Source organism: Paracoccidioides brasiliensis (genome assembly GCF_000150735.1).
Source record: "Paracoccidioides brasiliensis Pb18 unplaced genomic scaffold supercont2.11, whole genome shotgun sequence".
Classification (NCBI taxonomy): domain Eukaryota; kingdom Fungi; phylum Ascomycota; class Eurotiomycetes; order Onygenales; family Ajellomycetaceae; genus Paracoccidioides; species Paracoccidioides brasiliensis.
In genome coordinates, this window is record NW_011371368.1 from 693,675 (window position 1) to 706,474 (window position 12,800).

The 12,800-nt window shown below is 39.7% G+C and overlaps 5 protein-coding genes across 5 annotated transcripts; 1 reads left to right on the forward strand and 4 right to left on the reverse strand.

Moving 5' to 3' along the window:
* Positions 1-75: 75 nt before the first annotated feature.
* Positions 76-1,536, reverse strand: PADG_12304 (tRNA-intron endonuclease; the record flags this gene model as incomplete). The annotated part of the gene is made up of 1 exon (XM_010764641.1): positions 76-1,536. The coding sequence occupies one exon, from the start codon at positions 1,534-1,536 to the stop codon at positions 76-78; it is 1,461 nt and encodes a 486-aa protein (XP_010762943.1).
* A 955-nt stretch (positions 1,537-2,491) lies between these two features.
* On the forward strand, positions 2,492-2,757 carry PADG_07458 (H/ACA ribonucleoprotein complex subunit 3; the record flags this gene model as incomplete). The annotated part of the gene is made up of 2 exons (XM_010764442.1): positions 2,492-2,616; positions 2,697-2,757. 2 exons carry the CDS (start codon positions 2,492-2,494, stop codon positions 2,755-2,757), a joined length of 186 nt encoding a protein of 61 aa, XP_010762744.1.
* A 531-nt stretch (positions 2,758-3,288) lies between these two features.
* On the reverse strand, positions 3,289-4,563 carry PADG_07459 (rRNA-binding endoribonuclease; the record flags this gene model as incomplete). Its single annotated transcript, XM_010764443.1, has 1 exon — positions 3,289-4,563. The coding sequence occupies one exon, from the start codon at positions 4,561-4,563 to the stop codon at positions 3,289-3,291; it is 1,275 nt and encodes a 424-aa protein (XP_010762745.1).
* Positions 4,564-5,123: 560 nt separating this feature from the next.
* PADG_07460 (uncharacterized protein) lies at positions 5,124-6,677 on the reverse strand (the record flags this gene model as incomplete). Its single annotated transcript, XM_010764556.1, has 1 exon — positions 5,124-6,677. The coding sequence occupies one exon, from the start codon at positions 6,675-6,677 to the stop codon at positions 5,124-5,126; it is 1,554 nt and encodes a 517-aa protein (XP_010762858.1).
* Positions 6,678-7,268: 591 nt separating this feature from the next.
* Positions 7,269-8,739, reverse strand: PADG_07461 (uncharacterized protein; the record flags this gene model as incomplete). The annotated part of the gene is made up of 3 exons (XM_010764444.1): positions 7,269-7,910; positions 7,970-8,611; positions 8,677-8,739. The coding sequence occupies 3 exons, from the start codon at positions 8,737-8,739 to the stop codon at positions 7,269-7,271; spliced, it is 1,347 nt and encodes a 448-aa protein (XP_010762746.1).
* Positions 8,740-12,800: the final 4,061 nt, after the last annotated feature.

The following is a 12,800-nucleotide window of genomic DNA, read 5'->3' on the forward strand; positions in this document are numbered from 1 at the left end:
CCACAACGCTCAGGCTAAATACTCCTTCCCAATAATGCATTCATTCCCACGGAAAACAAAAGAGAGAGACCATCTTCAATCCCGGCTCCGATTCGGTACCCATCGCCTAATGCTCATTTCGCGGACCTTGTACTTCTTCAACAGCGCACCGATATCCAACTCGTCACAATCACGCTCACCATCCACAGCGACAGGCCGAGGAGGAGGTACTTCCACATAGCATAGTATCAGACTCTTCTTGACCTGTGCTTGCACTCTGTTCACGCAGTGCAGCCACCACCAAGTTCGCCCCTGTTTCTTCGCAATCATCTGCCTCCTTTCCTCAGTCACTCTCCAATAAGGATCAGAATATGCAGGGAGCAGACAAACTGCGAACTCAGCATGGGAGAACACCGGCCCACGATTGTAGAGAAGATAATCGACGCCAAACTTTACGCCAGAGCGGATAACCCAACCCAGAGAACGAAAGTGGTGATATATAACATAAGAGAGTATGAATGGGTCATCTGGTTCTCCGGGCATAGACGAGTCTCGTGGAGGGAAATAGGAATGTTGGCGGAGGAGGGGTAAAAGGGAAGTTGCAGTGAGGATTGTGGTGCGGTCACTGTCATACACCTGCAAGACACCCAGGCCGTATACGAGGAAAAAGGCTTCTTCGTTCGACAGTTGGAGATGTTCTTCATTTTTTAGTACGAGTGAGTGTTCGCGTTTAGGAGGGACTGAAACTTCAGGTACATGAGATAGAGGAGCTTTAACAAGATCATATTCTTTTTCTTCGACCACTGGCGAGAAGCGCACGATCTTGACGCCATTCATCGGCTCATTTTCAGCATTTCCATTGGCTATATGTTGTCCGGAGGTAGATAAATCTGCTGTTGTGACTATCTTTTCTTGAGCTGGTATTTCTTGATTCCGTTCATCTGGTTTAATAACAGAGCCATTCACGGGAGTCTCTAACGAGGGTAAAGCTGAGTCCATGCTATCAATACCACGAGACAGCGCTTCCGCTTTGAGTTGTTCGGCAATAGCCTCTTTTTCCTTCCTAGCTCTCTCGAGTTTGCGCTCCCGCCGCTCTACTCTTCTTTTTCCCGTAACCTCTTCACTAGTAGCATCGCCTATCATTCCCCTTCTATTTTTCTCCCGCTCCAACCAACTTGGTTCACTCCTACTCAAGCTTCCCTTCCCAAAGAAGCCCATCTCCCACAGCGCACGAATCACTTTCGCGTCTGTGACATGGACTGAAGATGTTGCGGGGTCAAAATATGCAGGGAAGACATGTTGATGGGGAGGCGAAATGAAGCACGTGAGATATGACAGGACTATACTAATGAGGGAGAGAGGGTTATGGGGAATCAAAGTAGGTAAAGGGTGGACATGGAGGGGAAGAGGATATCGATGAATATGTTTGTAATTGGGCCGTCGTGGATGGGGAGAACGGGGTTTAGCCTCATCGTTGTGGATTTCCAATATTTTATTATTACCGCCGTCTGCAGATCCATTCGCAACAGTCGAAATGACTGTAGTATACGGGGCCATTATGAATAGGGCATGGTTGGAATATCTTCCTTTCGTAACATTAGGGGTGACCTGGAAACTAGTGGAATCAGAATTGGAGATCCAAGTTCAGCCTTTCAAAACGCACAAACTACTCAAAATAGCAAAATAAGAGAGTTTTCCTCAGATACCGTTGTAGTCTTACAAAGAGCCAGCATCGAACAACAGCTAGAAATCAGTGCCATTGCCTAGTATACTGAAGTGTCATCACAGGAGAAAGAGAGAGTGTAAAATCAGGGGAACAGAAAAAAAAAGGGAAATGAATAATACAGGCACAAATAGCATCAGTAGAAGAAAGATATCAATTACCAAGGTCTTCTGCCAAACTGCCAACTACTTACCTCCCAAAGATGGGGTTCTCAGTCAGTGAACTCAAATTGCAGTAGAATTTTCTTCGTGCATCAAGAAAGATCTACTCCTTGAGGTACTGTTTGGCGTTAGTAGCAGTCATAGAAGCGAGGAAGATACAAGTGTCCAAAGTGGATGGAATGGTGTTAACACACAACAGCGTTGGATGTTGGGTGAAAACTGCAGAATGTTGAGAACATGAAGTTGAATTATTATGTATGAAAGGATTTTAAGTTGAAAGTTGACGCTGGTTTGAAATTTCCCAACCCACTAAAAGAGCCCGCCCTAACTAGGTTAGCCTCGGCTGTTTAGCGCTCTCGTCGCCAAAGCTTTTTTCCATTTCCGTCTGATAGTTATAGCCTCATCGCTCGAAATAAAAATTTCCCTTCCAGAAGGAGGCCCGTATAAGAACCTTTCCATCCAAACAGTTTGCTACCGTCTTCACTTTTGGACAAGCTACTTGCAGAAACACTATCTTTCTCCCCCTTAATTACTAGCCTCAAGACTTGCCTTACACCCCCAACCAAGTATGATATCGCCACTGCACCACTCTTTGTAACGAACGATCGCTAACCCAGTCCTTTGCAGTATGCATCTTATGTATACCCTCGACAGCGAAGGCAAGCGCATCTACACGCTGAAAAAGGTGCTGGATGGCCAGGTCACAAAATCCGCACATCCCGCCAGATTCTCGCCCGATGACAAGTACTCCAGGTTAGTTTTGAGATGTAAACCTATAACTCTTGTGTGATACGGAACGGGCTGACGGGCTTTTTTTGTTTTGCCGTTAACAGACATCGGGTGACATTGAAGAAACGATATGGATTGCTCCTTACACAGCAGCCTCGTAAGTGACAATCACACTTGGATGCAAATCTTATATATACTTGCTTGTGAAGGATCAAAATTAATCACTTCTAATCCTTCAATATAGAACCGAGAATGTGAGCTTTTTTATGGTGATAAAGTGATATTGGGGCAAATGGCATTTAGTTTTGGGTATGTGTTTGTGATTTAGATTTAAAGGTGATGAGAGGACTGGAAGAAGGGGTATCTATTATTACCTGTGTCATCTGCTGTTTATGGATCATGTGGAGTCCTTGTTCTCTCCCTTGCCTGCTTGGGTTCTGCTCCCTTCTCAAAACGAATGAGCATCAGTCCAGGATAAAGGGTAGATCCTATTCGAGATACAATGGCGCATACTCTGTATACGACACATCGTTCATGTAACGAGTACGAGCGCGTTTCTGTGTTTAATTCATCCCAACATTAAAGTCATATTCATGTGTACCTTCTATGTTGTTTAGTTCCACAGCTTTAAAATCAAAGAGAACGACATTCATCAATGCAAATCAAGCCAAGAAGAAGAGGGAAGAAGAAACGTCATCACCTCCTTTTCCTCGAGTTAATCGCTCTCCCCGCACCCACCTTTATCCTTCCGCCTCCCTTCATTCTCTCCCCCGTCACAATGCCCGGCAGATAATCATCATCCATAAGATCCCTCTCCTTTCTCGTCCTTCTGCCTTCCTCCGTCACTGCCCTCACATACTCCTTCTGATCCTCTGCTAGAATCAGACCATTTCCCCAACCTCCTTGCCCCCCCCCACCCTTCCACTTCCCATTAGAGGTGCCCGCCGTCGGTTTCGGAATACTATACCGATTTCCCCTCGTATTCCATTGCATATTCTTCTTTAGATGCAGTTTGAATGCGCCGCCAGCAGACGTCGAACAGGAGACGCGGTTAAGTGTTGGTTTGCCACAGCAGGGGCAGAATTGCTTGTTCATTTCCTTCGTTGTGGTGAAGCAGCCATGGCAACGGAGGATGTAGGAGTTTAGACGACGGATGCGCTGCATGTTATTGGGTGAGAGAAGATTGAGATTCATGCGTAGTAGGACATTTTGCATGGCGAAATCGCCGGTTATGGTTGCAACTTGCATAGTTTTAGTTTCTGCGGAGGCTGCAGCAGCCGCAGCGGCATCTTTCACTTGGTGCTTTTTAATGTTGGAGGGAGTGATCCAATCGCCCTCGTCGTCATCTTCTGATACCTCTGTTTGTGCCTGTATAGGATCTTCGGTGGTGGCTTCGTCTGGTTGTGTTCCTTCAGCACCGTTTAGGCAATCTGATGAACCACCCAGTGACTTTTCTCGCTGTTTATCATCCAGCACCGTCTCTCCCAGTTCAGCCGCAACAGTCTCAACAATTCCCTCACCACAAGCATTATCTGTAACAGACTTCTCTTCCCCCTCGCCCTTCACCGCTTCCTCACCCTTGACCGGGGGCATTCCATTAATCCCCTTTTGCCCCGGCTCCCTCCTCAACCTCCAATCGCCTCCATTCCTCTCACATTCAATCTCATATGCCAGCGCCAAAACCTCTAAATCCTGTCTACTCAATACCTGTCTATCCCCCGTCTTCCGCGCAAACTCCGCCACAAACTTGACAGAGTCTGGTTTAGGGGTGCGCTGTGTGAGGAAAGGGAGGTAGAGCGTCTCGATCCTTGAGCGTGCAGCAGGGTCTCTGATTTCGGAAATGACGGCGGGGGTTGTTAGGAGGGAGTGGGATTGGGCCAGTAGCGTTGAGACTGGGGGAATGTTACGGATGAGAGGGGCGGCGTCGAGGATAATGGTGTGAATGGGTTTGGGCGGTGTTTCGTCTGCCATGGTTGGCTCTAGGTGGCTATACTTTTTCCCCATCCTATTTTATGAAGATGGTTTGCAGTATGCAGATGGAGAGAGAACAGTAGACATGCAGTTGAGCGGGCGTAGTTCTATCCGTTTTGTTTGACGGTGGATAATTTTTCTGTTGACTGACTTTGGGTTGTGGAGGTCTGTGTGTCTTAATCTTATCTTATCTTAGCGCCATTTAGCCAACATTGTGTAAAAGGCCGCTGGGTTGTTCTGCAGAGAGCAAACAGGAGAATCATTCCATCCTCCACTTAAACATGAGATAAAACAACTTTTTAAGTGATTATTATCATTATACTACAAAGTGCACATTATGATAAAATTAAACCCAAATTTATATTGATTATATAATTCTAGTAATCTATGGTTCAAGCAGAATCCCAAAACGCTTAGAGACCCCTACTTTTACCATATACACCAACCCGTAATACTGAAATTCCAATTATGAGCCAATAAGCTGCGACATAACAGTATATCCTCTTCCATAAAAACATATCTCCCGAAAATAATTGCCCACTTTCGTCTCCTCTGAGACTCTAACAACCTCGGAATTCGTGATCCACTTCCTCAAAATAATCAAAAAATCCTTTAAACAGCTTAACCCCCAAACCAGGATCCATGTTACCAGTCATCGCACGGATGCTATGCATGCTCAGCTGAACAATACCAGCATCAATCGCTCTCATCCCAATCCGAGCACTAGTCATCGGACCAATAGTTCCGCCACTTACGCCATCGTTGCGAATCTGGAAAATCTGAAGTGCAGAACCGCATTTTTCTGCAACACGTTGTAAGATAGCTGCGCTAATGCTGTCTGTAGCCATGTGTCCGTTGGGATCCGCGGAAACAGCTACACCGACGTTCAATCTTGGAGAGTGGCCTTCCATGTAGACGTTGAGGAAATTGGGGTTCACAGCGTGGGTAACATCAGAAGATAAGAAAAAGCTGTTTGCAACTGTTTGCGAAAGAATGTTGGGACCGTACGATGGTGAGAAGGTCTCTACAATCCGCTCTATGATGCTGCTCATGAAGTTCGAACGGGCGCCCTGCCGAAGCAGACTGCCGATTTCCTCTGAATCAAACATGCCTACCATCTTGACAACACCAGTAGACATGTTGTCGGACGATGCCAAGAGGGCTTCTTGCGCACTGTAGCAGCAAAGCTTATCATCAATACGCCCTGCAAAGATGAACTCCTTATCCAAGCCACCAATCTGAGCAGGTTGGATATCAAACAGCTCAAGCTCCCAGTTGACAATGGTACTCAAATCAGAAACACCCAGCTGCTCCGCAATAACCTTGACCAATCTGGGTGGCTGGGTAGCGGCATATGTACCTTGCTTAATCTCTATATCTTCCTTGACAGCAGTCTCTTGATTCTCGAAAAGATCCGAATTGTCCAGAGCAATAATCGGCACCATCTGCGTCTCCTTGTTAAATGGTCCTCGAGACTGTGGTCCAAAATGCACCGCGAGACTTGGGATCCTCGCAATGGCCCAATCCAGTTTTACTAGCTTTGATTCAATGGTACCTGTATCCAGATCGCGAACCAGCACCCGTCCGCCAATACCCAAGTCACGATCCCACCACGTAGAGCTCAATGAGCCAGCATAAGGAGCAACGCCTAACTGCACATACCCAGCCTTGGTTTGCAATTTGGAAACCGGCTTCAGTTTCGCGCACAGGGCATCCGCGTGTCCCCCGACAATTGCAAACCCGTTACCAGGCTTGTAGTCTGATCCGATGGTGAAGGCAACTAAAGAGCTGCCATTGCGAGTGCAGAAGTATTTCCCGCCGGGCTTGAGCGTAGACGACCAGACGTCACGTTCCGACAAGGCCTTGAAGCCATGGGCTTCGAGCTGGGAGCAGAAGCTGGCGACGGCATGGAAGATGGTGGGATTGGAGGTCATGAAATCGCAAAAAGGCTGAGCGTAGGACTCCGGGGAGATGGAGGAGGGTGGAGAGTCTTCACGTCTTCTGGTCTCTTCTGTGGATTGAGGTTGATAATGGGGCTCAGCTTGCGTGATGGGCAATTGAGAGCGGAGGCTCGACATGGAGACCCGGAGGTTTGATTGGAATTGTCGGGTCATGTTAGTGAAGTGAGGAGTTAACTGTATCAGAGTGTCTTGACAAGGGGAGAAGCCGAGAGCGATTGGGTTGAACAGTATGACGTTGGGCGGGCAAAAGGGACGTACGTGTAGTTGGAGACTGAGAGGAATGATATGGAGAGATGGAGAGGAGATAGATGGTGACGACGTTTGGGGAATGATGACCTCAGCCTGGTTCAGCCTTTGGGCCCAGCCCCATTGGGCCAGCCACTTAGAGCGAGGTCCTGGCCCAACAATGATCACACTGAACTATCATTCTGGGTATAGTCTGAATTGAAAAGTCTTTTTTGCTTCTATTTCCTGCATCAGGCTTCTATCTTCACAAATATGATCCATCAATAGTTAACTAGCTAATCTCCAATCCCATCGTTTGACCAACTCCAGCTCATTCTAAAACCAGGTATTCAATGAGCAGAGAGACAGAAATGTCGTGACAATTGTTCCCAGGAGAGCATCTATCTACATTTGACTACTAACAATACATACAAGATATACATATCCTCCTGAATAAACATTTCATTCCAGGAAATTAAAACTCATACAACGCATAAACTCATCCCTCATAGATCGTATTCAAACATCCACGCTGGACCCAACAAATGCATTCCAGTTAACTTTCCCATTAACACACAAATCTGTGATCTCTGGTCCGGTCGTACTGACCAACATCGTCCCCTCTCTCCATAATGATATTCTTACTGGGCCCCTAAAGTTGCCGTACCGGACGTTGAAGTGCTGTAGCCCTGAACCCACATGTACTAAGATCTCAGGCCATTCTCCAATCTGCACATATATTATACTGGGATACTTGGTATAAACAGACACGAATATTTTATCTTCAGACACCACCGTTGGGTTTAGTGTTTGCTGACCATGGTTGGCATCGTTGCCTGTGGTGCCACCAGCGCTTCCAGCCATCCCGGGGTTGACTCTGTACCAGAATGTGATAATGTCGGCGGGCTCCTGGGATTTTTTTTTAACTGGACAGAGAATCTTGGATCTCTGCACAAATTTACATGAATTCGCCTTTTCATGCTTCTTGTATTGGCTTCTGGTTCCGTCATACATTTTATATGCCGCGATATAATACGGGAGAAGCGCTCGCCAGCCATCATGGGGTTTTCCGACAACGTATTCAGCAGCACCATTGGGAATACCATTCAAGTGAATTGGGCCAATATAACTCGACTCACCGTAATCATTCCAGGTAAGGAGCTGTCAACGTTAGATAAGAATTAAAGCAACAACTACCTCCGCATCAGTAGATAACATACCTGGACAAATTCTGGCTGTAGTGTGATAACTTGCTGCCAGCGCTCAAACCATAAATCGTCCCCACGCCACAGCCAGTTTTTCCCCCACTGAGGCAAGTTCGTATAAAACCATGCGGAAATAGGCATCATGTACGGCTTATGACCCAAAACTTTCCTGTATGCATCGTCGGCTTCTTGGGATTTTGAATTTGCGCCGTTAGGCCATGCATCCCAACTAGAAACACCATCAATGATATCCAACACTTTACGTAAGCCTTCCGGCCCCAAGCTTGTCCAAGTTGGCATGAAGAAGCAACCGGTAGACTTTTTGATAGATATCCAGTCATTGATGTTGTTGACCCCTTCAAATGTCGTTACCACAGGTCTATTATTGTGTTTGAACTGCGCGGGTAGTTGCTGAAATGAATTAATGAGCTGTATAACCCTATCTATTGGCCACGGTCCGCCGGTCAAGTAATCAAATGACAGGAACAAGGCAAAGTTGCCAACTTCTGCTGCGACAGTATAAGCTTTATAAAGGACGTCGAATGTATAGGAATCCTGGGGGCCGATGTTAAGAACGAATCCATCAATAGAGGCGGCCTTGGCATGTTCGATATCGTTCTTCCAATCAAACCTGGTCATGCCGGCCCCGTTACCGACCTGATTGATATTAGCACAACGTGATGCAGAACTTCTGTTGCAATGAGGCACAGCCTAAAACTCACAATGAAATGGGCAAATACAGCCTTTCCCTCCACCGTCACGACGGGGGCGACTGTAGCTGCCATTGAAAAGAGATATTTTAGACGCATTTTCGCAAGCTTTCTATGTAACTGCAGATAGTCTTGAACAGCCAGAAAGAAATAGGTCCGGCAAACACAGACAATATGCGACAAATGAGGGTGATGTGTTTTTCAACCTGCACCCATCTGGGATAATTGCAGAATCACGTGGAAGCGGGAATTTTTCTTTATTTTTTTTTGAAAATAAACAAAAGTGAAAACAGGAAAAACTTGATCAGTCAGAAGTAAAGATCGAAAGAGGCCAGCCTCGTACAAGATAAACCCTGAACATGAGGGCTAAAAAAGGACGACAAACAGTAAATGCAGCAATTGCTGAAGGATAGAAGACGGATGAATCGAAGGCGGGGGATGGCAGAAAAAAATAAGGAGTCTCAAGCACAGCTGAAAATCAAAAACCCGGGCTCTCGGTGAAATATTACTTGCATATCCACCTGTTACCGCCAGCGGGGGACCAAAGTAACTGGGATATTGCCTGTGGAAGTATATAACCGGCTATGCCTCGGGCTTTATATTAGGGTTCGTTCGGAGTTTTATATGCTCTCCGTAAAGGCATGGAACGGAGCAGGGGGAAGGAACAAGAAAACTAGGACAGGGTTACCATGGGGTGGTATTAAGGGATACTCGGGATATCCACTTTGGCCTCATCGGAGGCGTCCAAATAGCGGGAAAATACAATTATACCATCTTGCAACTTGCTGCTGGCATCATCGGACGAACCTTGGCTTGACTCCATGGTGCATTGACAACATTTCTTCTTCCAGCTCATGACAAGGGCGTTGGTTTCAGTGTCAACCGTGGCGATAAGTTGAAGATGAATGATCTAGTAGAGCCAGAACAAAAACAAGGGATTGAAGGGAAGTGTGTGAAACAGCTCGATCTGGTAGGTGAAGTGGGGATTTGTTGAACCCGTGTACAATGCTGAGAGCACTTTAGACGTTGGAAAGTTAAAAGATTCACGGGACTTCCATGATTCGAGGACTGCAATGCTTCATCTTAAATAAGGCGTGCAGCTGGCAAAAAGAACGTTGACATCTTCTTAACCGTACTTTTCCCGTAGACATAAGAGGTGGAACAGGAGGAATATCATCCGCTGAAGTTGCACCCACACAACGTCCAAGATCTAGAAGTGCCAAGACACACACTCACCCTGTGAAAGTTTCAAAGGTAAAACTCTATCTGCATCGAAATCATCAGATAAAAATTAAAAATTAAAAATTAAAAATTAAAAATTAAAAATTAAAAATTAAAAAAACAGAAAACAAAAAACAAAAAATAAAAAAAATTTAAGAAAAATATTAAAGAAAAAAACCTCTAATTCATATTTGCTGTAATATTGCTCAATAATCATATACAGAACATAAATACTAGAAGTGTCACAACAACTGTTTCACTACTAACACATCAGAATATGATCAAGATGAAGATGAGGGGTTGTAAATTCTGAAATTTTGTTTACTTTTCAAATTTGCAAGATCAGAGATGTATACATAAGTTATTCAAAAAATCTTGTTCAATTAAATGTTTCTGAGAAGTTATCAACTTTTCTTCAAAAATCAGTCCGTTTTTAGAAAATACTTATAAAGATAGAAGAATATCTTGAAGAATTTAAAAAATTCTGAAATGATAGATAATCTATTATAAATGTAAGAATGATGCTTGAAATACCATATAAACTCCAGTAGAAGAGAGTAAAATAACTACTTAAAAATTTATATAAATGAGATAAAAATAAAAAATATTGAGAAATTATTATTGATCTAAAGATGTATATTCTGTTTCTTAATATTATATATTTGTGCACACTTATAAACTTACTCAAAGATTTTATATTAATATTAAGTAGAAAATTAATTTAATAATTTTAATATAAAATAATTATTATAAAATTTTATTTTATACTCTTTATCATCAATAAATACTTATTTTAATATATTAGACATCTTAATTATAAATTTATTTAATTTTAATTTTTAATTTATAAAACTTTAATATTATAACTTAACTAGAGGTATAATGATAACAAGATAAAAGCTCAATTCATCTTTTTAACTAGATAGCTGCAATGAGAATACTAAACTGAGAATTAAAATGTGAGAATAAATAAGTAATCTAATATAAAAAAATGATTGAGAATTGAAATAAATCAATCTTTAGAGCAGAGCAAATCAATCTTATCTTATATTATCAGCAACTTTGCACTATAATATTTAATAAAAATATTTAATTATTATATATATAAATATATTTAATTATTATATATATAAATATATTAGATTTTTTTATCATATGATCAATATTATTTTTTATAGTTTTTATAAAAAATTTAAAATTTATATTTATATTTACTAATATAATTTGATTTAAATTTTATTAAATTATTTAATAATTATATATTTAATATATAACTTTTATCATTTTAATTAATTAATTTAATAATATTAAATTATTTTAAATTTTTATATATATTTTATTTTTTTCAACTCTATAACTATATAAACATATAAATAAAATTATATATAAAAGTTTAATTAAATTATTAAAATCTTTAAATATAAAATAATTAATAAATAAGTTATTAATATTATTATTTTATTTATTAAATTTATTATTTATTAAATTTATTAAATATATAACTATTTAATAATTATCTTTAAAAAAATTTAATATTTATATTATATTTATAAATACTATTAAAATATAATAAATATAAGTTTTTAATTTTAATATTTTTTAATTTAATTTATTAAGTAATTATTCAATATAAAAAATTAAAATTAAAAATTATAAAATAAATTTATTTAATTTTTAATAATTTGTTTATTTTATTATAATAATCACTCAGTAAATAAAAATTAATAAATAGATAAATTTTTATCTTGAATTTATTATAGCATAGCTGCTAATAATATAAATTAGAATTAATTTGCTTTAATTATATCATTATGCAACTCACATCTTATGTGAATATATCACATTAAAATGATAAAAATATCAAAATGATAAAAATTTTGAATCACATTCTCATTATTATACTCTATATCAATAATCAGTAGCTAATTTATAATAAAAAGATTATCTATATCATTTTCAGTATATATATCATTTTTGAATCAATTTAGTTTCTCTTCTGTTAGTGATATGAGTAAGTTATTGTTAACTTTTATAAAATTAACTTCAAGTCTCTATTACTTTTTATTCAGCTTTATTATTTTTATATTTTTTGATTTTTCTATTGACATCTTTAATAGTGAGAACTTTCTCTACTTGAATCTGGTAACAGATTGTTTTAGCTCTGCAGTGTTTACTGATATTGAGAAAGTTCTCTAATTCAGTAATCTGTTACTCATTAAGTTTTATGTTAATTAGACTTACTTTGAATATCTTATTCAAATGACATATCAAAATAAGTGATTTTAAATTAAGAGTATCTCTAATACTTTATATGATATTTTTTATAATATTAATATAATATTTCAACTTTTGAATTATCTTTAATAAAAATAGCTAAGAAGAAGAGATAGATATATAATTTGAATTATTCTCATCTTCATAAATCTGCAGTGAAGAAGATGATGAGATTTACTACTTAAAAATGTTAAAACTTAGTCAGAATTTCATGAATATATATTATATGAAACTTGTTCTGCATTTATTATATCAGATTTAAAGATCTGCTTTCATATAACTAAGAGATCTTGTAGAAACTGTTATTTTTCATATTTAACAACATCATCACATGTAATATAGTTGAATACTTTTGAATGATAATGCTTATATTACTGATATAATAGACTATTTAAAGATTATAGTAAATAAGTAACATACAATGAAAATTCATATAGAATTATCTTATAAAGATCTATGTATTATATAAACATCTCAATGATATGAGATTTATAATTATTAATTAAAAATAATCAATAGCTTCTGTTCTATCTCTTTTCTATAATAGTATTAAAATGTTTGAGTCATTCAAATTCAGTCTCATCATTTATAAATTCAGTATCTGATATAGTAATTTTATAATTATTAAATAAATCTATCTA